Raw genomic sequence first — 26,025 nt, forward strand, 5'->3', positions numbered from 1 at the left:
TCTATTAACCAGTCTCCTGGTACTGGGATAAGTCCCCTGGAATGTAACAGAGGAGCTTTTGTAGCTGGTTTGAGGTTTTATTTCTGGAGCAGAGCTGCGTACCACACTCAGGCCTGTTTTAGGATCTCCACTGGGACCCACCAGCAAGCTCTTTTCTTCTTTTATGTCCATTCCTCTGTGAATCACCCCCCTGGCAAGAAAAAGAAGAAATCATATCACCCCTCCTTCATGTCACCAGACAGAGTTGATGGAGAGTCTAATGGAACTACTGCACCTACATCTCTATCTTCGAGCCTAATGGCAGGCTCCAGCTATAAGACAAGCTGAATGCAACTGTAACCACTGTAATCCTTGCTGCTTTCCCTCATGTCTTTTAAATACTGGCAGCATTAGAAAACCTCATTTCTAAGTGACAACATCAATAGATACGGCAGAACTGGTTACGGGCAAAAGTTGCAAGTATGCACACAATAGGACAAGCCACATTAAACTCTGTCTCAGAATAAATGTCATCAAACTCAATGATTACTGATGGAGCCCTTCATCCTGCTACGCTTTCAGCTACTGCTATGGCAACATCATTACTAGATGGTATTCTTCTGGTGTAAGGAGACCACAGACATCTTCATCAGATCATCAGTGGGAAAATAAATGGAGGAGTGAGCCACAACCAAGAAAGAGCAGAAGCCACTGTGTGACTCGGTTCACTAGAAAGCAGCTAACTTCTCCCTCTGTCTCCCTTTTCACCAGTCAACATGCAGATCATCTTCAGACAGCCTGCACGCGTGGCCCATTATGGGACAAGACCTCGCATCTGGGGCTTGGCCTTTTCTTAGGATTTCCATCTTCCACACCCCACATCCCTGCAGAGAGAGAGCAAGTTCTGAGTGGCATTCTCTCATGTTCTTTCTTTTTCAAGGCCAGAAGATCAAGAGCTGTGAGGGAAACACTCCTCATTTTCACACAGGCAAGATCACACGTTTGACAACTATCCGTTTGAAAGTCATTCTTTTAGGAATATTCACCTTTAATCAGGCAGCAGGTCACATTAGCCTAACAGCTAACACATCTTTATCAAACAAGTCAAGAGGTCAAAGAACAAAGAAAGAATTAACAGGTACATCCTCCTTCTCAGGTATGCACAGTACACTTACTTTGTTCAGCCACTTAATATTTTAGGGCGAGAGTGGGAAGGACCCACCTACAGGCTGACCTACTGTGTTCAGACCCACCTGTTGAAAAGTCAGCATTCCATGCTTTTGGGGTTCAACAGGCTGAACTGCTACAACATGACATACACAGAGCTACCCTAGAGAATCAGATACTTCTGCTAGTGCAAATGCATGTGCTTGCTGAGAGGTGTTAGCCAAAGAAAGCAGATTACATCTGCTCTCCAAAGGCTGAACTGGCTCCCGGTTCACTTTCGGATGCCATTCCAAATGTTGATTTATGAAACTGCATGGTACACGACGAGAACCAAGGCTACCGTAGAGAGGATCGATCTCTCCCAACGTATGGTATGGCAGAAAGGACACTTCTGCTTACAGCTCTAGGACTCGGCTTCGAGGAAAATGGAGAGCCAGCTTCCCTCAGCTTTGGGCCCTCAACTACAGTCAGGTCCTTTCTCAAGGAAAAGTGCCACCCAGCACGGAGCCTTTCTCTTTATAGGATTTAATCAGTAGGCCAAGATGGTGAAGCAGCTGAAGAGTCACAGAAGAGTCAGTCCCCGGGCAGCGCTGGCTTAAGAGACCAGGTACTCTTACTGGCATATACATCCACAGATTTTGAGGCAAAAGTAATGGGAAAAAAAAACGCAAACCATAAAGTAGCACACTTTGTTATTCTGAAGGAGAAAGAAGTCATTCTTACTACTTTCTATCTATCCACGGCATTCTCTGAGCTCACCTATTTGGCAAGTCAATTTTGACACCATGATCATATCAATATAATCGGGAAGGTTAAAACCAATAACAACAACATTACACTCATTATTACACCAAACTCAGACACTCAGATAATGCCTAACTTGAGCGTTACTGTCAAGCAGCACCACTTCTTACTACATACCTGCTCACAGGAGCCCATACGAAGTCTACCATCCAGACCTTAAGCTTGAAGAACAAATTCTGCTTTAAAAAAAAAATAAATTAAAAACTAAAATAAAAAAGCCTGCACTTCTGTTACTCTGCATTTTCTCCAAGCCTAAAAATTGGTAGAGTGTATGACAGGTCCACCTCATTTTTCTTAATGATGTTTTTATTATTCTTTCACTCAATTAAAACAGAAATGGATATTGCATCTTCTGACTGTATAATTGTTATTGTAATCTGTTTTCGATCACTGCTTGGGAAATGGGTCCAAAACAACATAAACTATCCATAGCCTCTGAATACGAGTCATTTTCTTTTACTACGATACTTAAAGAGACATCTATCATGTTGCTCTGCTAGCATGTTTGTATTATGGCAAAAAAGTTATTTGTAAGTTGGGAAGAGACATTATGAAAATCACCTTTTACTCCAAAGTATTGTATAACTCATAATTTATAACTACATTTCTTAATAACCACTCAAAATAATAAGGCTGGAAACTGTGCACATCTAGTTTTAATATATAAATAATGGAAATGCGTATAAACCAAAATATGCTCAAAATATGAATTTATATGACTCTCAAAAAATAGTCTGGTTATAGTTTTGAAAATGACATGCTTCATTTCCAATATACGCCTGTCAACTAAATTTATGACAAAACACTTTCTGTGAGTTTGGATTACCAGGATGGTAAATACTTCTATGTGAATCTTCTCGCTTAGCTGAAGTTTCCCTCCAAATGCAGACAAAGTCAGCAACTTACAGAGAGTGAAGTATCAGTGATACGCAAGTAAAGACAGACTAATCGTCCGCTTCTCAACATTACCCAAGTCGAACAGAATGTCTGAGACAGAGAGAAAGTAACCTTGTGGCTGGATGCAGCGATGCGAATCGTGGGGTTTCATACAAGAAACTCCCCTCACAACATTTCTTGCCGGATTTAGTACTTCTGAAAAGATTTGCTGTCAATAGAGTGCCTTTTCATCTCAGTGTGTGTCTTTGGGGAACAAAAATGGAGGGAGCGTATTTAAGTACAAGAAATTTCTACTGCACTCTGAAAATGCAGTGGGAGTACGGTTATCTCAGGAGATGCTGCAGCTTCATCTAAAATATAGTCTGACAGGTTATTTTTATTAATCTCTTTCTGAGCTGTTTTACCTTGCTGACATTGCTACTAACAAGGTACAGTTGTGCTCAGACTGTTTAATATTGCATGTCCATCTAATACAGGAACATCACTTACAGCGAAATGACTGACAATTTTTGCTATTAGGTAATTTTCTATTTATAAAACAAGTCATGTGCTTAAACTCTATCTAGAAGTACCTGCCTGTTTTCCTCGAGTTCTTTCTGTTCCCTTCATACAGCATCTACAAATAATGACTACCTCCTTTTCCTAACATTGCTGCATGTAACATCAGTAATCATTCAGCATTTGCCAGGAAATTTAAAATATATCTTGAGTTCAGACATGAGATCTCTGCCCAGCTTACAGTATTAGCAATGCAGGGCTCTTGCTTCAGTTTCTGAAGCAATTCTGTAAATTATTTGTGCAACCTTATACCAAGTGGAAATGCCTTCTGGAAGGAGATTTTACTAAGTCCTTAAATATTAGCAACATCAGTGGTCACATCTTTAACAATCACAGTAAGAATTATACTAAAAATAAACCCAAACAAAACAAAACAAAAACCACCAACTTCCAAACATTGCTTCTAAGGGTTTCACAATGTTAGCAGCCTTAAATTGCTAATAGACAAAAGCTGACATCTTGGTCTGCTTATAAATCTTCAGGGGATACCAGCAAAGTTAGTACAGGTATTTAGAAAGGAAAACCAACTTAAAATACTAATTCATGGGTTTTTTCAAAGTTCTCTAAAATGAAGGAAATAAAATTGGATATATGAAATGAAATATTCTCTCTTTAATAGTATGTGGATGAGTACAAATGAAGACAGGGACAAAGCACACACAAGAGCTGCAGTACATGCTTTGGTACAAAGCATAGGAATTAAAAAAAAAGAAAAAGAAGAAATTCCTAAGTATAGAACTGGGATCATATGGACAACATGACCTGCTGGCTGAGAACATAGCATGTATTAAAGCAGTCAGCACATGAATGGCCACCAGAACCCCAGCTAGATGTGCTAACAATTTCCCCTGAATTAAACGGCAGAGCGTATTTTCTGCCTTGCGTACCACTAATCAATGTAAACTCATTTGTATGGAACCCCTCAGCAGAGATGTCGCTGATGAGCGTTCTGCAACAAGTACAAAGCTTGTTGGAGGGCAATGTTTTTAGTATGTCTAAAGGCTAGAAAACATTTCTCAAGCTATCACATACTCAGCTGCCTTTTGTCTGCTGTGACTATTCCCTCCATCTGCATTAGTGACACATGTCACTGTGGGGACCGATGCAGCTGACCCAGGACATTCCGTGCAGTAGGAACCAATTACCACAAGACAGTTTTTTCCAAGCTAGGAAGGGCATCAGTTCCTTGTTCAACACAGCAGGCTGGTTTCAACACCACTCTGAGATTCTAAAGGAGAGCACGCTTGCTCGGTACTTAAGAGTCTGAATCAGACACAGGTTATCTTGAACAAACCCCCATCGTATCAATTCAAAGGGACTTGGTAATACTTTATACCTTGAAAATCTGGGCCTTTAATCCTTAAACACAGCAGCAGTTACTAATTTAACTAAATTATAAGGGACGGTAATTAAAGGCCTAACTTATCTATGCCTTGCAATTAGGGATTCGAAATAAAATCTTCCTAAGTTTTACAGATTTTTCAGTTATTTTGAAACAGTTAAAAATAAGATTTAAAAGCAGGTTGGGGACTGCTCAATCACAAAAATAAGAATTTTCCTAAACAGGTCACACAGCTGATTGGCAAATATAAATACATAACTGCAGTAAACTCGTCTTCATTTTACAACATCATAGATGCCATATTATATTACCATCTTCTGTGTCAGTGGGACCGACAAAAACCTTACTGATCCAAGTACTTTTTTTAAGCTCCAAATCACCATTGTGGCCTTTTTCCTCCCCATTCCACACAGACAGCTTTACGGAAAACAGCAATGCTAGAAAGTTACTGCAAAAATAAATATTCAGACTAGTACCTCCATGAAGAGTATTAAACACTTTCAAAGGTATTTTAAAGTAACTGATACCATCTGAAAGTCTGTGCTACAAACTATAAGATTTAAACATGACATAGCTGTCTGCTGAAATGATGACTTGATTACAACTCCATTATGCCAGGTTTTTTCTACTTTCAAATCCAGATAAAATAATCAGCACAGTAAAATAATTTAAATACAAAGACTCCCAAAAATTAACTATTTAGGAAAGGAATCTGTATACCTCACCTTTAAGTGTTTATTCATAACTAAAAGCTTAATACTGCTTTTCTTCCCTCGATGTCTGAATCCATCTACATTCTGAGTGAGAAATATGTTGCTATTTAATTTCCTGAAAGCACATTTCCTCACTGGCATCTTTACAGTTGTTAATGCGATTTTGCCATCTTCTTCAGGCATAAAACAATTCTGGGGAGTCACTCACAGACCCACCTTAGCAGGCGTTTTCAAACAATTGCCCTATAAATAATTGCCAGTAAATATATTCTGTTCCATCCCAGTGAAACTAAGAAAAAGCAGGGCTCAGTTTATAAAGTCACAGGGGGGAAATTAACACTGACTTGTTCAAAGATGCGGGTTTCTTTTTCTTTCCTTTAGTCCACGTTGAGAAATAACAGCGTCTAGTTAACTAACGTGGCCATGGGTATGGGGTGGGGAGGAAGCGGGGAGATGACACACTTAGGAATTGTTGTGGGAAACAATAAAATCTTACTACAGCTAAATCTTAAATCTTGAATTCAAAATTGCTGGTGGCTTTCTGCAGATGCAACTTAGAGGTCCAAAATTACTCCAAACATCAAATTATGCCTAGGTCACCGAATGGGTGGATACCCTATATTCTGTTTAATGCGTATGTTCAATTGGACATGTATTTTAACCAACTGTGTCTTTATTTTAATAACAGACCAAGTACTGAAACACATAAAGACTATTTTTTTCTACCTCAGCAAAAAATACAGCTGATACACTACATGACTCTTCAGGAGTGACTGCTCTGTTTATTCCATTCACATGACATAATCTGATTGGAAAAGGGGGGTTGGGGTGGAAAACAGCAAAAAGACTAGAAACACATTTTTAGCCATCAGGCATGAAAAAGAAATCACTGTCTCTCTTTTCTTACTGTTCCTGCTTAATTAGAAGCCTCTTCCTCCTTATGTATCAGAAACACGTAAAATCGAAGAATTTACATTCCCTCATCACCCCTACTGAATTATATCAAAGTACAAAGCAACATTTTCCAACTCTTTTGCAACAGAAACAAAACATGAAATACATTCACATACTGCTGTTTCCTGAACTAACAAGGAATTGTGTGCTTTCACGCTTCTATATGTTGACGTATACTTCTTTCAGGCAGCAGGAAGATATTCTTCATCTAGGATCCAGGCAAGAAGACTGTCTAAAACTTAACCTTTCACTTTAGTCAATTGGTAAGGACAAGTGAAACATGCCTCCTTACTCCCGTCAGGATACCATTTAAAGCTTAATGTTAACTAACCGCTTAGAACTGAGGAGCAAATTTGATCAAACTGTACAGAAGTGGATTTTCTCTCCAGTAAAGTACTTTTAAGTCCTTGTAAAATATATAAAAGGTAGCACAAACCCTATGACAATTTTTCAGAAATATTCAGAATGGATTTTGACAAACAGGTCTTCAACCATCCTCAGTCGGCATTTCTGTCACCCCCGAGACATATTAAAACTGATTTCTAACTACACCTAAGCAGACAAGACTGCGACACATCAGAACTTTACCGGGCTTACAGCAACCAGCAGCAGCCCTCTGAAGAGTCACTGCATACGATTTCTGGTGCATCTGAGTTTGTACGAGCATGGTAACCACAGCTCCCGATCACCCTGAACATACCATTCAGTATGAATTGTCTGAAAGTTTTCTCCTCTATTACTATTCTCCAAATTAAATCACATTATTTTAACACTTTCATCAATAAGAAGGTATTACTGTCAGGCTGCATGAAACTAATCTAACCAGCAAATTTTTGCAGTTATTTCCTGCTCCAAATTTGAACACCTTCTCTTGGCTATATTTTGGTTCTATGCTTCTATTTCAGCAAAACCAAACTTCGAAACAGTTCATTTTGCACACCAGCATTTTAAGCTGCATTCAGAGATTTTCAATGCTTATTATCTATGCTCTTCAAAACCAACGCATACAATATATATAAGCACATCCACTTATATACAAACAAGTTCATGAACTGAAATCAACAATTTTGTAAATATACGTTTCCTAGCCATTAATCATCCCTTTTTTTTTTTTTTAATCCTTATGGAGTGAATTACTAACTGAGAGGAGACGCCAATTCTAGTAAGTGAATGTTACCCAACAGGGATATAAAGCTGTCAACACCATAGTGCTCTTGCTTGCTCTAAACTCTCTCCCAGGCTTCATATGTTTTTTAAAGCGATATAAGCCTTTTTTTGCCAGGGACCTTTCTAAAACCTGCCTCTCCTGAACATCTGAGCACTTGTGCTTTATTACATGCAGGTTTTTAAACAGACTGGTTAGATAACTGCTGAAACATTTCAGAGAGCACTGGGTTAGTCAGGCAAACTGAAATTGGACTCTTAACACGCTGGACTGACGCTAACAACATCGTAAACAGTACCAAAACTTTTAAATCCCCTATTAAACACAACCTTTAAGACCCCGTTTATCTTTTTTGTGACCTTCGTTAGTTTATTATTGCTGTTATAATGGCTCTTTGAATTAAGTACATTCAGGTTAGGAACAAAAAAAAAGTAGAGTCATAAGGCAAAATTTCTCATGAGAATAATTGATTTTCTGTCTGCACTACAAAAGCTTATTTTAATACATTTTTTCACTCATAAACCTACAGAGAAAGCTAAAAACACCTACACCACTACAATATTTCTCTTTCTCAGGGAAGTCACTGGAAAAATAATTGCAGCAAACACTACGATTATAAAACTTGTTACCAAAGGTCATCAGGCTCATCACAGCACCAGTTAGTTGAGAGCTTATTGCTCTGCTCTCAGGGATTAGGTTCAGAAACAGATATTATTACACCAAAAAGCCACCTGACAAGTAGGAAGGAATTTCTGCATTTACATATCTAAGGCCCAAAATGAGATGAAAAAAAAGAATTGCTAGCATCTGTCTTTTCTTTCAAAACCTTCAGATACACTTTATAAAATAAAATAAAACCTAAAATGGTCTCTAGTTTCCAGAAAAATTTAATTTCTTTCCCAAATTAAGTTCACATTCAATAAATGCTAGCGCTTCTTAGAGCTTGAAAAATACAAATAAACTGAAAGACTGACAACTGAAGCCTTAGACGTGATTTCACTATGACTTTCAACAGTTTCCTTTTTATCAAACACTAGGAGCAATACTAAAATAGCCTTTATTAACATTTATTTGAAGAGACATTTTATACTAATGTGCCAGTATGTTAAGTCAGCATCTCCACGAACATCTACAGCTGCGTTCCACAACTCAAGTGAAAAAATGACCAACACCACAGCGATCACTGCAAAGACACAGATTTCCAGAAATACCCGAACCGGTGTGATCTGCATTCAGAAAAAGATCACTTGGTCACACAGGTTCTTAAAGATCAAACGTGCAAAGAGCAGAGAAAAAAAAAATATCTGGAAATTAACTACACTGATTTATCTTGAGAGCAGTTCCAGGAGGAAAAAAAAATGAAATCAATTTTAAACAGCACCATTATCTTATTAAAAAAATCCGGCTTAACTAATTTAGTATTGAGTATTATAGAACCTAGGTAAGTATTCACACAAAGATAATTTTCTTTTTGCTTTCAGTATCAATAAGGAGTAATGAATAAACTTTATTATGAATAGCCTAAAACCAAAGAAATTGAGACTGCTTAAAGAACACCAGCTAAGGAGAAACAAAACAATAATAAAATGCCTCCTGAATTTCCTATCCCCACACACTTTTACACTCCAATCTACTCCAAGTTTATAAACGAGCTTAAGAGCAATGAACGAAAATGTAAGCTCTTAAAAGTTTGCTTTCAGAAATGAGTCTTTGTCTTAAGTGGAAGAAATCTTCCATAACCTAACAGGCCAGATTCAAGCTGAACCATCAATATAACTATACAAGCCGGTGAATTTCTCTTGGCAAAGACAGCTGCAATTAGAAAGCAACACATATTCCAAAACATTTAAAAATATTCCTTTAAAGTATATTTCTATAAATGCCCCCAGGAAAAAGATTTTTGTTCCAGTTCTCACATTCTCTTTAAAACCAGCTATAACGCCTCAGTCTCAAGAAAGGCATCCAAAACTACATCTATTACTTTTTACATGATTAGCTAGTTCATTTTTACAATTATTCAACAGATTATTCCTCCACTGATTTGTAAATGGAATAGTACAAGTCTTTCACTGCAAAGCTGATTCTTCTTTTCCCATAACAGTAGAACACAAAGCAGACGTTAAAAACCCAGACATATAGTCATCCAAGAAACATAAAAAACTGGTGAGATCCCTTACCCTTCATTAGGTACATAAATGAATCCTATGTTTCTTAAATCAAATTAAAATCTGCAGCTCCTTAGCAAACTTCAGCAATTAGGAAGCCTATTGAGCCAAAGAGGTCTAAAACAAGCATCTAATGGTAAAATAGCTAAATAAATCTCACGTAATAGAGAGTCATGTGATGACCATATCAAAGTATCTCCTGAAGTGTCATTTACACAAACTCGTTGTGTACAAGCAACTACATTTATGTGTTGCCACGCTGCACATTTTAAAACATAAATACAAGGAGATGGATTTTTTTTAAGGTCAACTTATTTGTGGCCTGCCCTGCATTATTTTGCTCACAGTGTCTGGCTAATTCCAAGTTTTTTAAAGGTATTTTTCCTAACATGAGGAATACCGTGTTAAATGTAGTATCAGAGTCAAGATGAAAAAAAAAAGAGGGTATTTAGGAGAAGTGACTGGAAAGTTTAGCTACTTGGAACAAAAGGGAAAAATAAAAGCAACCACAAGCGTTACTTATGCTCTGAACACAGAACTGACCAACAACTAGATACCAAAGTACATATGAAAGTTGAAGTAGAGAATCGCAGGAATGCTGAACAACTAATGCTCGGTAATTTGGCTGAGTTAAACCCTGCCCGCGTTTTGCCCTGTCCTCTTTCACAACGGCTACAAAACGCTACTCACGGAAACTAAAACCACTCCAAACATATCCCTAAATGCAAACATAAACGCTGCCATTTTTTCCCACCCGGGGGACCCCGCTCTCAGCGCTGTGGCGGTGGGTGTAACACACGTACCTCATGCCACCCGCACCCGTGAACGCAGCCGGGTGACCTGACCTAACCTGGAGACGATGCCGGGCCCCTGGCAGCTCCCGGCCAGGCCAGGGTGCTGCCCCGGCGCGATCCGCCAGTGCTCACGCAGAAAGCGCCGAGGGCACGGCCCAGCTCGCGATTAGGCCTGGCCTTTGTGAGCCGCCCAGCCAGAGCTCGGGCCTAGGGGTGGCCTCTTGGGGAAAGGCGGCCTTCTGCCGAGCGGGCTCTGCACGCCGCAGACCTCGGCCCCACTCCTGCCCCGAGACCGCGGCACCGCAGCGGAGTTGAGCAGCTTAACGCTTTCCAGTGAAAGCGGGCAGCAGCCCGGCGGCCACCACACGAACCTGCCGCCCCTCCGCGCACGGTGCCGACCCGCCCGCCAACTGCCCCCGTGCCAGCGGGGCCGCCAAGCCGGGCCGTGCCGGACGGCGGTGTCGCCGTGAGCGCGGCCGCACGGTTACCTCCCACGGGCTTGGTGACGGCGCCGTTGGGCCTCCCTCGGGTGCCCATGGGGCTGCCGTTCTGCTCCAGTCTGGCCACCTTCCCGGGAGGGGGCCCTTTGACATCGGGGCTGCCGCTGCCTCTGTCGGGGCTGTCCCGCAGGCAGGGGCTCTCACTCCTCCGCTCCATGCTCGGAGACGCGGCTCCCGCTGGCAGGTCGCAGTAGAAGGAGCACGGACCTAGGGGAAGAGAAACAAGGGGCGCTTCAGCGACCGCCGTCCGGGACAGCCGCCCGGCACCGGGTCCCCTTCGCCCGCCAAGGCCCCCGCAGCGTGTCCCCCGGGCGGCTCAGCCCAGCGAAGCCGGGCGAGTGCCCGGCCAAGCGCGATGCCGCCCCGCGCCCACCGCCGGAGAAAGCACCCCCGCTGAAAGCGAACAGCTCGGCCTCGACGGCCCCGGCCTGGCCGGGCCACTTTACCAGCTCGGCCCGCGAGTCCCGATGCACGGCCCCAACCTGCGGCGGGCAGGGGCAGGCAGCGCTGCGCTCCGGGCCCCCATCGCGGCGGGCAGGCCGGCGGGCAGCCCACCCGCCCGCCGCGGCCAGGTGCTGCACCCCGGGTCCGGCCTCAGCCCCGGCCCGCCCCCGGGAGCCGTGGGGAAGAGGCTGCCAGTCCGGACGGCCCCGCTGGCATGGCCCCCCCGCGCCGGCCAGCTGTGCAGCCACCGAGTAGCCGGCTGCTGGCGAGAAAGCCTCTAGCGAGCAGCTCCCGGGAGCTGCCGCTGTACTTACTGCTTATAGCCTGTCTGTAAGTTGGCTGAGTTGGGCTCTGTCCATGGATCAGAAGTAGAGAATCCAGGGTGGAAAGTTTTCTTGCTTCCTCCTCTCACGCCGCTTTCTTCCCTTCTACTGCTTCCCCCCACCCCCAGCCCCCTCCTTGCCCTCCTCCGGGGGTGCCGAGGCGGCGGGGCCGCGGCTGCTGCCCGCGCTGCGCGGGGCGGCAGGGGCCAGAGCCCCTTCCCGGAGGATCCCGGGCAGCGAGCGGAGCGGAGCGGAGCGGAGCGGGGAGGTCGGGGCGAGGGGCGGGGAGCCGCGGGGCCGCCGGCTGCGGCGCGGAGGAGAGAGGAGAGAGAGCCGACTTCTCACACCTTCCGCGGAGAAAATCAATACCGGGGGAGACGGGGGGAGGAGAAGAGGAGGGAGCGCCGCTACCCCTTGCTCCGCGGCGGCGGCGGGTGCCTAGCGGCGCGGGGAAGCGGCGGCGGCGGCCCCCGGTGTGTCACTTTCAATCGCTCCCTCCTCTGCCAGCGACAGCAGCGGCAGGAGGGAGTCGCCACAGAGAGCGGAGAAACGGTTATTAGTTGCGTTGAGTCATCGAGGCAGAGTGAGTCCTTTTTGGGGTTGTCCTTGGTTTCGGGTTTGGTGTGTGTGCACGCCTGTGTGTGTGTGTGTCTGCCTGTCTGTCTGCGCGGCGTTCCCGTCCCAGGGCTGTGCATCCCAAACATCGCCACCCCTCCTCGCCTCCGACACCCCTCCCCCTTCCCGCCCCCCCGCAAAAATCAAGTCTCGGTGCTATCTCGGGATCGGGCGCAGACGGGCGCGCAGCAGCCCCCCCCGTCCCCCGGGTCCGGCCCGCCCCGCGGAGCCCCAGCGCTGCCGGCCCGCTGCGCCCAGGGGTGGGAGGCAGAGACCCACCTGGCAGGAAATTAAACACCAATAAATAAATAATACATCTCGCACACGAAAAGCGAGCGCGGGGCCGCACAGAGGGAGGAGTGAGGGAGGAGGGCGGGCTGGGTGGGGAAGGGGAAGCGCGGCAGGACGAGGCGGTGGTGACAGGAGAGACCCAGGGCGGAAGGGCGCAAGGCCAGGGGCAGTCAGGCTGGGGGAGGGCCGGGGGAGTAGGAGAGGAGGAGGAGCTGGGAGAAGAAGGGGAAGGGGGGAAAGGGGTCTTAGAGGGGAAGTCGGAGTTAGGGAGACTGGACCGACCGGGGAGGAGCGAAGCTGCCACCGGCATCCAGTCCAGGCGCCGGGGTCGATCCGACGCAGCCGGTACGGCCTCACCACCTCCTGCCACACCGCGACCCTCCCGGGGCGACGAGCGACGGCGAGAACCCTCCCGCCACCTCTCCCGGCCGGGGCGAGGCGGCAGCAACTTTTCCGGTGCGGCGGGGCTGCCGCCCCGAGGGCCGGTCCCGCTTCCTCCGGGGAGCTGAAAGCGGGCGGCACGGCCCGGCCGCAGGTAGGGCCCAACCGCCGCTCTGATCCCCGCTCCCGGCTCCAGGCAGTTACCGGGCTGGCCCTGAATAATTGATGGTGGGGGCCGGGAGGAGGTGACAAGCCGCCAGGGAAGAGCTGCTGCTGCCACCGCTAAATTATTTAATAGCGGTGCTCCGGGTAGGGCATGACAGCGCTGCCTAAGTGCAGCCGGCGGGAAGGGAAAGGCTCCGGCCGGGAAGTCGCGGCGGGGCGGGCTCGGTCGCTTCGCCGGTCGCTCGGCAGCAGCCACCTCCCCCTCGAGTGTAAGGTGCACCGCGCCTCTCCCCGCGGCGGGCGGCAGCGGCGCGGGCGCTTCCCCCGGCGGGGCCATGCCCGGCAGCGCGCCCCGAGGGCTCGCAGCGCCCCCTGCCCGGCCCGGGGGGCGCAGGGGAATGAGCCTGCGGCCCCGAACCGCCGAGCCCTCCCCGCCCGGCGGCGGAACGAGCCCCGCGTTAAGGTGGACCGAGGAAATCCCCTCCAGCGCGGGAGGCGGGAGGCGGAAGGAAGGTGGTGGGGAAGTAAGGGCGGCGGTGGGCACCGGGATGCCCACTGCCGCCCCACACACACCTCCCGTCCGCCGCTGGCTCCCTTCAGAGCACCGCCCTCCCCGCCGTGCCCCCTTAAGAGCTCTGCCTTTTACGGTGGCGCCGGAGGGTCAAAAAAAGAGGGGGCTGGGGGGGGGGGGGGTGGTTGGGGGCGTCGGGGAGACCCCCCCTCTCCCGGGGCACGGAGGGAGCATCACCGGGCAGCCCTGGCGGCAGGTTTCCGTCCGCCTCGTGAAGGCCCGGGGAGTGCAGGGTGGGCAGCAGGGGTAGCCCCGAGCCCGCACGCAGTCGTCCCGGAGCGGCGAGCCCCACCAGTGATGCCCTGGGGTTAAGAGGAGGAGGGAAGAGCAGGTCTCCCGCGGGAGTACGGCCGGCGCTGGCCCCGCGCTGCCCCCCTCGTTTCCCCCAAGCGGCAGTGACAAGCCCGCCCGCCCGCCGAGCGCCCGGGGCTCGCTGGACTCCCTGGAAGCGGTGCCGGGAGAAGCAGCGGATCCCCGGTCAGGGTAAGAGAAATAATCGCTTCGCTCCAAGTCCGACCCCGAAAAGCAGCGCCGAGTGCGGCTTCTCCCGCCCCGGCCGAAGCACTCGCGTCTCTTCTCTCCTCGGAAGAGGCAGGGGAGCCCGCCACCAAAGTCTAGACGCGGTACCAGCCTTCCTCGGGACAAGCAAGCCGCGAACGGGGGTGGGAGCCGCATCCCGCCGCCGGCTGAAGTTTGGGGGAGCCAGAAAAGAGGCGGGGGCCAGCGGAAGGCAGGGGCGAAGGGGGCCGCCGCCAGGGTCGGGGCTCCGGGAGCTGTCGGATGAGCGAGCGCCGGTGCCGGGAGCGGGGAGGCTGCGGAGGAGGAGAGAGCTCTGCAGCGGCTGCCGCCGGCCAGGTCTCCTCCTGCCGTCCCTTTCGGAAAGGAGACGCAAAGTTTGGAGAACTCTCGGTTTTCTTTTTAAATAAGTCGAGCTAACTTTTCTCTCTCCCCCCCCCCCCCTTTTTTCTTCCCCTAAATCCGATAAAGCTCATCAGCCGTTCTCACATGGAAGTGAACCTTTTCCACCAGCTATCGAATAATCGAATAATGTTTTGTTCTTACCTTTGATGTTGAACTACGAATCCCCGCGGATCAATGGCCAGAAAGTTAGAAGAATTGGTGATTTAGGACTTCAGTACTTCTGGAAAAAAAAAAAAAAAATGCCAATGGTTTAGCCAGGATCTTCCCTGTCTGATTCGTTACTATTATTATATCTGATGATGTGGATGGATGGAGAGATTCAATCCAAGCCCATTAATGAGCTTTTTTATAAACACCACCGTCTTGAAGATCTTCATTTACATTTTGTCAGTGATCCTTTCCTTACCAGCGGAGACGTGTGGCGGCAGAGCGATTACAGGACTTTAGTAAAGCTCCTCTAAGAGCACCGCTGCCTTGTTAATCGATTAATATTTTATAAAGGGTAAATATTTTATAAAGTTTTTAGGAAAACTATCGATTCTAAATTATTAAACTAGTCAGAAGGGCATTTGAATAATGCATACAATTAAATACATTTAAATATATATGTAGCGATTGCTTTATTTGCAATGAATACCCTGCACCTTTCTCTCCCGTTCGGTTTTTTTTCCCCACCACAGCTGGTTTCTTATTTGCGCGTTCCCTGGAATATCGGCATTGCCAAATACGTGTTTATTCCTGTGTTTGTAAACTGAACGTTTACACAAATTACTCTTTTAATTTCGAAATCGAGAGCGGTAATCAGTTGAGAGTTTCGACGCGGAAGCAAAAGGGCTTGTTCGTAAAACTGAGGGGAAACAGAACCAAGCGCGTGTAAATTTTGCTGGTTGGTAACTTCTGGTTTGTAAACATCACTTATTTTAGACAGATTTTATGATACACGATGCTTATTTTTCTTTTACATATTTTTTCCGAATAAAAGCCTTTTATTTCTGTTTCAAATTACAAATGCCTTTTTTTTTCTTCAGTGCGTAATTTTCACATGTTGTCCTTATTTCCACTGGAAAAAAAAGGCGATTATTTCCCATTGCTTTCCCATTCGTCCTAGCTATAAACCTCGCTATAAAAAGAACTGTTTATTTTTAATACTTTTTTAATTAATAATAACAACAACGTCTTTTCCGTTTTCTAACACGAGCTCCAGTAGGAGACTTTTCTGCTCTTGCACTCTGGTGAGAGCAGGAGTGGGTGCGCTCCGAGTCCCCAGCGCTCCTCGTTACCCAAGTTTATAGACGCCTCAAGTGCTTGATAGCCAAAAAATTTTCGAACAAAACAAATGAACAAAAACACCTCCTTGGAAAGGTTTGGTTTTCATTAACTATCGCTTTTAAAGCCAAAACGCATGGAAGCGATCGGAGCTCCGTGCCTGCACAGGCTTCAGAGGCGGGCGGCTGCAGCTGGGGCTGCCGTAGGCTCCCGCGTCTCGGCCGCCCGCAGTGCTGCCCCCCGGACCGGGCCCGCCCTCACCCCGCACAGCTGCTCCCGAAAGCGCCGCCGTCCCCGACAGAACCCGCCGGGCTCCCGTGTGCTCTCCCCTCCGCCGGCTTCCTCCCGTTTCGCCCAGTGCCTCCCGGAAGCCACGGCGCCCGTGGGACGCCAGCCCCACCACCGGGCTGGTGTCCCCCCGGCGCGGCAGAGCGCTGCGGCCAGGGCCGAAGAGGGACCCCGGCTGCCGCACACCTGGGCCCCGGGGGGCACCGGCCCCCCGCCCGCGGGCACTACTTCGAAGCGCGGAGGCCCAGAGCTGCCGCGACGATGCAGCGGCCGGCAGGATGAGAGCGAGGTGGTCCCGCAGCCCCGGTGGGGCAGCGCCGAGTGCCCGCGGGGTCGGCCTCAGCAGCAGGCACCGCCGGGGCGGGCGGACTCGGGAAGGGGAGAGCGGCTTCCGCAGGCGAGAGCTCCCGTCTCCCTGCTCACTCTCGGCCTGGGCTCCTTTCCCAGCGGCTGCCATCGCGATGGGACCAAGCCCGAGGCCGCTCCTCGGGGCCGAGACCGGACCACCCGCCCGACCTATCCCGGCGTCTTCCCCTTCACACAGCGCCATCGCGCGGGCACCGGCGCCGGCGCAGCCTGAGCCAGCCGCTGCTCAACCCTGACTGTGGCCCCGGTGCTCCGGTGCGGCCGGGCTGGGCGAGCACCACCTGCTAAGGGGGGCGCCCGGGCCCCTCCTGCGCCGACCCTGCCGACCTCCACTGCGCCGCTCCGCCCTGCCGCCTTGCCCGCCGCGCTGCATGCCGTCGAGGCTCCGTTACCCGCTGCCCAGCCCGAGCAGGGCATAAAGGCCGGCCCGGAGAAACCCATGGGGACTGACCTCCTGCCCGGGTGCGCTTTTTTGACGCTGCCCCCGCGGATGCGGAAAGGCGCTGCGCAGCCGAGGAGCCGGCCTCCCGTTCCGGAGCAGCCCCTACATTTAGCTCCCGCCGTCGGGGACGAGCCGTCCAGCCCTACTGCGCCACACTACCGCGATCCCTAGCTCGGCGCTAGGTTTAGGAGGTGAAGCTAAAACGAAACGAAAATATCCCTGATCCCAAGGGCAGGAGGAGCTCAGCCCTTCCCACAGCACTTCGAGGGGAGAGTTCCGTCTCCCCCCAACAGGAACACAGGCGGGTCATCGCCCTTTCCCAGCCGAACACCGCTGATTTCCTGACGGCAGACTAAGCCTAAGCGGGCGGCTGGCCGAGCGCCTGGCAAGTCCTGGCTCCGCGGTACAGCGCCTTGGCCCCGCGGGAGCTTCCCCAGCCTCTTCGGGGTCCGCACGGCTCGTTCGTGCTGTGCCGGTGAAAAGGGAGGGGGGGGGGGGGGGGAGAAGAAACGAAAAAGGAAAAAAACCCACCCAAAACAAAACAAAAAGCGTCTTCATGGCGCCCGAGTTCCGACCGAACGAGTAGCTCTGCTAGACTCTGCCCTCGTCTTCATCCTTCCCCTCACTGATTTTATTAATAAATCCTTTGCCGCTAACACTAGTTATGTAGAGAAAGAGCTGCGGATAAAGGAGAGGAAATCTCTACAGCCAAACGTATACAGGGAAGGGAAAGACTCGGCCGGAGGTGTTATTACACCCTATTTCGGTGCCAGAAAGCAGCGCAGCCCCGTCCGAGGCGGGCGCACGCAACGAGCTGGCCGGCGCGACGCCTGTAGCCGGGCTGAGCCGACCGCTGCCAGGGTCCTGCCCGGCTCCTTCCTGCCCTCTGGCTCCCACTGCAATCTGTAGCTTCCCCTTGCTCCTCACAGCCTTCTCCAGCTTTTGGCTGTCCCGCTGGCCGCAGGCTTGCGTTTTTCCCGCAATCACACGCTGCAGTGAGAGCCGCGAGGGATTTCCTCCGTGAGATTTCACGCTCATCGACCCGCCTCACCTTAACAGACTTGAGAGACTCTTCAGTTTTGTACAGCTTCTCTAAAATAGATCTGTTTAGATTTGTCAACTGTCAGGAGCAGAGAGCACAGACCGAACCGCCTGTGCCCTGCGGCTCTTCTCCTTCAAATTAGCAGCTTACAACTGGAAACGAAGGAAGAGTTTTGCTACCTTCGTTGCGATTAAGGAAAATTCCTTAGATCCGAGACAGAAGTGACTAACAAGTTCCGAGACGAGCCCCGCCACCGAGCACCAGCTGCGGCTGCTGGTTGCAGCAGCCCAAGGCCACGCCGGTGCCGTCTGCCCCGGGCCGGGCGGCGCGTCCCGCTCTCGCCCCGAGATGCCTGCGCCGAGCGGCGCTGCCCCGGGAAACGCGCGTCCCGCCTGCCGCGCACCGCCCGAGCCACGGCATGAACGAATGCGGCGGAGGGCTGCAGCGGCGAGCGTCCCGCCTCTGCCCGGGAGCCAGCCCGATGCGTGCAGAGGTGTCTGCGGGGTGCAGAGGTGTTTGCGGGGTGCCGAGGGAGCCGCTTTTCCCCCCAACCGTGCTATCGCTTGGGGCGGGTGCGAGAGACGGCAGAGCTCAGCAGGACATACCGACCGTGCAGGGCTGAGGACTCGTACCCTGAGGCACGGATCGTTTTTAATTGCAACGATTTAAGTAAATTAGCAAGATATCAGCCCTTCTCCCCCGCCCGGCTCCGATCTGGAAACAGAGTACCACCCGCCCTCGTTGGACACCCACCGCCTCCCAAATCCTCTCCAAGTTCCTGCGGCCGGCGGAGACCAGACGGGAGGAGAGGCCTCAGCAGCGCCGGGAGGACAGAGCCGATTCCCAGCGCCCTTCCCGAGAGCAGCGCTCAGCCCTAGCCTCGCCGTCTCCGCCGTGCTCATTCCTCAGGACGCAGCTGAATAGAGACTGACTCCTGCGCAGAGCAGGGTGACATTTTCCTCCTAAATCCAAATTTCGTCTGTAACAGACACTCTGATCTTTGCACGCAAAACACCCCTGAAAAACCAAACCACCAACAAATGCGTACAGAGAAGCCTCCGCTCTGCGGCGCAAGGCACCGGCTCCCGCCGGCTTCTTCCAGTAGAGATGGTGCTCGGGGAGCGCAGCCGTGGGGAGACCCACCTCCCTCCCTCGCTCCCCCTGAAGCCAAAGGCAGGTCAGCCTGAGACAGAGCTGAGCCCAGCCGGCAGCTGGTGAAGCCGGGCTGAAGGGACCGAGCTGAGAATTTAGCCATTTATGTGCAAATAACTGAAGGTTGCTGCTCTGCTCAGTGAAAAGGGGCAGACATTGCAGGGGATTTCAAGTGAAGATAAACAACAGAGGTTTTATTGAACTACAAAGGCTAAAAATGCCGTTGAACCGATCGAGGAAACGCACCCTAACACACACGAGCATCAAAGCCTCCCACAGCCCAGGTCCAGCAAACGGCAGCCAGCTCAGAGCCTTCCCGGCCCCATGAACCGGGCTTGCCCCCGTCCCTAGCGAAATTTGCGCACCTGAAGAGCTGCAAGATACTGGTGGGGTGCCGCTCAGCCGCTTCAGGTTTTGGCAAGCCATGTACTGCTACCAATGAGGCTCAAAGGGCGCTCTCTCTGCAAAGGGGACACCCATGTGGCTCCAGGGCAGGAAAAGGCCAAATCCTGACGCTTTTCCTCCTGCAAAAAAGCCCTATCATCTTTTCCCGTGGCCTCAAAACTCTGCCCGCCTATATGAGCAAAAGCTTACAAAGAGCTTTGGGGGCCAGGACTGGTACTTGGCCTGCAAGAGGACCACCTGGGGTCTGAGGCTGCTTGCCGCTCCCAGCAGGTTCAAGGTGGTGGGAGGGCAGCCCCGATGGCCTTGCAGAAGCGGCACCCGACAGCCTGAACGTGGCTTCCCGCGGCTGCAGACACCGGGGCTGCGGAGGCCTGGGGATACTGCCCGGAGCCTGCCCGCCGTCTGCCCCCGCTATGCTTCCACACGTTCCCATCCAGCCCCGTGCACCGGCGGCGGTCAGAGCGCGGAGTTGGGGGGGGGGGGGGCGCAGCGAGCGGTGCCCATGGGGCCACGCACCGCTGTCACGCAGTGAGCGCGATTCCTCCTTGAGCCTTGTGTGCCACTAGCCCGAGCGCTTCACCCGGCCTGCGGGGCCGGAAGGCATCCGGCTGCCCCGGCTCCCCGCAGCAAGCGGCCAGTGCGCTCCCGCCATAGATTTCAGGTTTGTGAGGGACGGGTTAGCTGTACCCGCAGTTTGAAATCCCATTACAAAACCGGACCAGACGCAATGCTCGTCTGCTTCCCATCACGGAATCACTCCAACTAAATCAGCATCTAACAAGCGAGTTTGTCCCCAGCGGGGACGACAGCCCTCGCTTCTTCTGCTCCGTGAACAGCTGCACTTCTGCCCCAGGAAGTGCCTTTCGCCCGCACCGCCCCTGGGGGTGACACGATTATTTCCTCCTGGCCAGCGTGTCGCTGGAAGCCGGAGGCACCCTGGTCCCCAGGGCGAACGGGCGCCGGGGCTCAGTCCGCGCCGCCGCCCCTAGCCGGGCTCCCCCGCCGCCGCAGCCTCCCACCCTTCCAAAGACGAACCGTTCCGAGATCTCTGCTCTTTGTCAAGACGCCGGAGTATTTGACAGTCACAACTACCTGTAAATATTCTGACCGGTTTGTATACGAGACACTTTTTAGCCTCAAGCCTGGCAAGTCTCACCCGAGAGGGGCTATAACACTACCGCAACTTCACCGCGCTCCGCTCTCGAAGCTGAATAGCAACTGCTGAGCCCGGGAGCGGGAGGGACAGCTACCGCTTCCATCTCCCCGCACCTTGAAATGCGGCAGCCAAACACTTGATTTAAAACGCTAACAGTGAGGCGAGAATTCAAACTGGTGACGGAGAAAAAGAGGTACCTATTAACAAACCATCCTTCCGGACAGAACAAAACGGTTCACGCACGGGCTGATGTGCCAGATTTTCAAGCATACCTGCGAACGCAGTTTAAGGAAAAAAAAAAATCTCATGAGATCAGAGCTTCTCCCTACAACACTCCGAGATTTCATAATCGGTCTGCCCAGTTTTTACTTCAACCTCTCCTTTTCCTACCCATCATCATAAAAATTAGCAGCGTGGAATTACCTGTCTGCTTCTTTGTGCCTCTTTCAGGTAAAGGAAGTAAAAGTCACTTCACCTATTAGCTTGTGTAAGTAATAAAGAGGTGGCAACTTGGAGCTACCACGTTTTGAAGATAGCGTCACATGTTTTAGCATAAATAAGGGTGTTATAGCTCTAGTGATTACTGGATCAATTCATCAGTGCAACAACTTGTGGCGCCTTCGGTTCTTAGCGAGTATTTGCTCCGTCACTGGGTACAGCTCTGTACATCCCGCCTTGCTAAGACGGACAGGAACGGCAGCAGCCCCGCGGTTTCCAGGGCGTCTCTGCACGCGTTTATTGAAGAGAAAGGCAGTTTGTGAGCGCCCTCACTCTGTATCAACCTCTTTTGAACCAGACCCGATGGGATTTCTCTGGCTGCAGCATCTCCCTCTGCAACGATGACAAGGTGGAGATGCAGCGGCTCCCGTAAGAGAGCGTCGTGGCGCGGGGCTTCAGCCTTCCCTCGCACAGCAGGGAGGAATTTGCCCAGCTTTGCGCAAGTTTCACAGCCCTGGGCTTTTTCTAAATCGCTTGCAATAAAGGGACTGCTCAATAGCCCAGCCATGCTCCCGGCAAACTCCGGAGGCTTTTCACAACACTGCCTCCGTCCGACTAAGGGGTCGCGAGTGGGGCGCACGCCTCGGATGGGTGAGCTCCCGGCACCCCGCGCCCTGCCGGTTCTAGCCCCTACTCCGGCTTGCTCCGCTCCTGGTGCCCGAGGGAGCTCCGAGCCGGCTCCTCGCCAGGGTGGCAGCGGTACTTCCATCGGCAGACACTGTTGCCCGTACCGGTGGGAGCCCACAGCCCTGCCGGCATGCTGCACTGGGTAGGACGGGGACACGGCGCTTCACCAGGCATTGGACTGCCGGGGGAAAACCCACTCAGAGGAAGACGAGTTCTGGTCCCCGTGGGATGGGAGAGCACGGAGCTGCTCCTGCCACCCCGGGAGGGAAGTGTCAGCAGCATCCGGCTTTGACACTTTCGGCCTTGGCGACTCTCCTCAGCTGACTGGCTGCCCGCGGGCGGCGGCGGCAGGTGCTGCGGGGCGAGGGGCGCCCCGAGACCGGCACAGCGGGAGACCCTCTGCCCGCTCACCCTTCGAGACGTCTCCCGGGCAAGACGAAAGGGTCGAGCGTGGGCCAAGTGCGCGGGCAGCAGCAGAGCCCTTCCCAGCCCAACGGGCACTGCCTGTCCCCCTGCCTTAGCTGTTAGGAAGGCCAACCGGCCACCCGTACCCCGCACGCCGAGCAGCTCAGGCCACGGGAGAGGGCCCGACCTCTGTGGACCCTGTCAAGTGCCCATGGTGCGGGGCCTTCCCTCTCTCCCGAGGTGCCCTTCCTCGGGTGGGTGCTTCCCGGCTTCCCCTTTACGTGGTTGTGAAACGCTGTCACCACTATCGCAGCGTGTCGACTCTCCCTGCAAAAAACGGTCCTTACAACTGGATAGGAGGGTGCAAACAACATTGCTAACCCCATCCTGCCGTTTGTCCTCGGCATTCTCACCCTGGTCAGGGTCCTTCTGGCAAGTTATGGTGGCATCTGCACACCTACAAACAGAAGCAATTGTCCCAGGTTTTCACCGCCAGGTGCTTTTTTCCCCCCCAATCTTACATGATGTGCAGCTGTACCAGCTGGAAAAGGGGATAAGGGATGCAGTGGGACCACACAGCCAGTCTAGCTTCAAGAAAGACGGAGCCAGGGTTGTGCCCGCTACACAACCTGCCCGGGCCCGCCGTTTCTCGCCCCTGTTTGTGCTCACCCTCTCCACGGCGAAGCTCACCGGACCCGGCTGTGCCGTGGCACGGAGCCTGTCAGGAGCTATGCGCCTGCCCGAGAGCTGGCACCGCTGAGGGCAAACCCTCCATCCTCACTGACCCTTGCCTGGCCAACAGGAGCCCCGACGGGCCAAGCGGCCACCGGAGCACACAGTCCCCCGAGTGGGGACGGGGACAGGACCCCTCCTGCTTACAGGCTTTCCGACACCCGCCGAGGCTGGGAACCGGGCGCCCTGGGAGCCAATCCCTGACTCTGGTCCGACCACAGACACACAAATATCTGCAAACTAGTCGCAAGCGGACGAACAAAATCCGACCTCCAACCGCCCCGCGGGCCCGGCTCCCCGGCGTGTGCGGCCGGCCCCGGGGCGGTACAGAGGCTACTGCCCACCGCCTCTGCAGGTCTCAGCCCCGTTACCGCCGGGAAAAGCCGAGAGGGTGGTGAGGGGTGTTGCCGAAGAGAATCAAATAAATCACTTTCTCAATTTCCACTTTGATTGTATGGTCCTGCTTTTATGGGCCTGCCCGACAGCCTGTGCCCACGGATTTACACCGCTTCCAAAAGCTTTGACAGTAAAATCCCAGTGAACTCCAAGCACCCGCCTGCTCCCACAGAACAAACAGCACAGCGTCAGGCTCGGCTGACCTCCCCTCTGCCACCCCACATCCTTGGGTTTATTATAGCCTTGGATGTCTTTCAGCTTGGGAAAAGAAAGAGGAGAGGAAGCCTGAGGTCTATTAATATATTTTCGATTAAGACAATTAAGTAACCCACACGATGTAGCAGCCCCTCCCTCTTAACAGCATCCTCATTTCTGCCAAGACAGTTTACTCACTGCAGCTAAAACAAGCTCCCTGATCCCTTCACAAAAATTAGAAACAACAGCTAATAAAGCAGCAAAATAGGAGGTAGGCTCCATGGGAAACCAGGCATGGAAAGTAACTGTGCAACTGCCAGGCTGGATTGCTCTTTCATATTCACGCCTGATGGACAATATGAAACTCATTTTCCCAAGTTCTTCAGGATTAGGCCTGGATTAGGCTGCAGCTGGCTGTCGGAGTGGACATGTACAGCAGGGTATGGCCCTCAATTGGCAGTGGAGAGATTTTTCTCTTGGAGATGGCAGTGGGGTTCACTGGTGGCTCACATGTCAGCCCCCCACTCCCCAATTCTGTAGTCAGGGATTCCCCAACAAGACAGAGTTCCTGAGGAGATCTAGGCTGTCTGCCTTCCCAGAGGCCTCCTTGGAACAAGACTCCTTCAATTTTTCATCTCTAAGCATAAGAGTAGCATATATAATAGTATATATATATTTGTTTTGAAACCTTTTAGTGATTCACCAACCAAGAAAAACTGTGCTAGTGTCCACAAATTAACAGGTTACCTTTTGAGATCTCTTCCATCAATGCCTGCAAATAGACCCCGTGACTTCCCCTCCCCATAAGTCGTAATAGATGCACAACTCCCTCTAAAAACTTGTGTCTGATGGTTAAAACAAGCCAAGGTATGAGAATTACAAGGGAGACCTAAAGAACTCTAACAGAGCTGAGAGAACAGCAAGTCCCTGTCAGTAATGAGCAGCTGACAGATGGGTGGAAAAGGGCAGTCCGGTTTTCACCTCCCTGATGTGAGCTGCCTAAACTAAAGGTGCAAGACAAACCAGAGAGTCTCTCGACAAAAGAGAATCATTCAAGGAAGAAAACATAAATGCACCACCTACAGCAAAGAAACTCTTTGTCGTATATAGTTGTCAGCCACCAGACACAAAGCCGCAAGTAACAACGTGTCATTATTCCTGGTGTTCGCAAACTTCGGTGTGTAAGATTTAAAATGGAGGTGATTATTTGTGATACCCTAGATGTATTCAGAACCCTGTCTCAATGCTACTGACTTATGTCCTGCATAATTCAATTCCCAACACAATTTTAATTGCAGAAAGAGGTGGTTTTTCTTTTTCATTTCCTGCCTGAAGCACAGCTAATAAAGACAATATTAGGCAGCTTGCTCCCTTTCCCTTCAGTAGCTCCTGTTCGGCATGAGTTGAAGTGACCGCAGTGAATAATTTGTCTTTGGGTCAAGGTCACGATCCCATGTCAGCCTGAACACAGCACTGCCTTTGAAGCCAGCAGAGTCTTGCACAGGAACAGCTCAGGGATCATGCTACTAGTTTGTAATGCAATCTGGAATGCTTTAGAATCAGAAATCATTATAAGATTTGAAGTTACAGTCCTGATGCAACCTTTTTGTAAGCGGTAAAAACAATCACTGGTACCAGGTCACACTGTTCTGTGTTCTCATGCGAGCTCTGCTCTAGAAATAGTGCCAGTATTTCCTAGAAGTTCTGGGGTAATGACTGCTTTTATGCAGTTTCTATTGGGCTCACTATTGCACGTAGAAAAGTGGAGTTATTGGAAGATGCATTTGGTTTTCCTTACTGCTTTGCAAAAGGTTTTGTTTTGCTGTTTTGGAGGTTTTTTTAATAACAAACAATTAGAAATAGCTTGTCCTCTACAAAGATGCCTTTTCAAAGCACTTAGAATGAGTACAAGCAGGGGAAACAGCCTTTGAAAGAAAAATTACTTTGGACAAGTTTTGAATTTCAAACATAGTCTTTGTTTATATTTGACTGACAAAATGCCTCTCAAATATTCTTTGAAAGGTGATTACATTAGGCAGGGGCTATTTCAGCAATTTCACATCTCATGGCACTATTGTATACAGGGATCTGTCCACCCACTTCCCTCACTACACTCACAGCTTCATGAGCCTTTATTCAGCCATCTTTCACCACTTGTAAAGTCATGCAAACTTTTTCATGTCTTGCAAATTAAAGTCAACCTTTTCTGTGCCACAAAGTCTTTTCTAGGACATTCTGGTAGGCTGCAGAATCACTTCTGGCCCGGTGGGGATGTTGTGTTTAGAATTTTGTTGCAACACTATGCA

At 50.8% G+C, this 26,025-nt stretch overlaps 1 protein-coding gene and 1 long non-coding RNA gene across 5 annotated transcripts in view; one reads left to right on the forward strand and one right to left on the reverse strand.

Annotated features, from left to right (window-relative positions):
* Positions 1-21,305, reverse strand: part of SATB2 (SATB homeobox 2) — a 140,094-nt gene extending 118,789 nt beyond the window's left edge. Inside the window, exons 1-3 of one of the 4 annotated variants that reach the window (XM_061377486.1) lie at positions 21,290-21,305; positions 14,891-14,969; positions 11,027-11,245 (exon numbers count right to left, since the gene is read on the reverse strand). In XM_061377486.1, coding sequence (XP_061233470.1) covers positions 11,027-11,195 — 169 coding nt within the window. In that variant the 5' untranslated portion in view covers positions 11,196-11,245; positions 14,891-14,969; positions 21,290-21,305. Of the gene's footprint in view, positions 1-11,026; positions 11,246-11,484; positions 11,762-11,796; positions 12,493-14,890; positions 14,970-16,531; positions 16,670-21,289 lie in introns of those variants that run through there. The other 3 variants (XM_061377495.1, XM_061377479.1, XM_061377505.1) reach the window with 3 other exon arrangements.
* LOC133225397 (uncharacterized) lies at positions 14,236-15,758 on the forward strand. The gene is made up of 2 exons (XR_009729142.1): positions 14,236-14,311; positions 14,816-15,758. It is a non-coding gene; the product is annotated as an uncharacterized LOC133225397 (long non-coding RNA).
* Positions 21,306-26,025: the final 4,720 nt, after the last annotated feature.

The sequence above is a fragment of the Neopsephotus bourkii genome, unplaced genomic scaffold (genome assembly GCF_033783945.1).
Source record: "Neopsephotus bourkii isolate Nb327-2 ecotype Australia unplaced genomic scaffold, CSIRO-AGI_Nbou_v1 NB_196, whole genome shotgun sequence".
Taxonomy (NCBI): Eukaryota; Metazoa; Chordata; class Aves; order Psittaciformes; family Psittacidae; genus Neopsephotus; species Neopsephotus bourkii.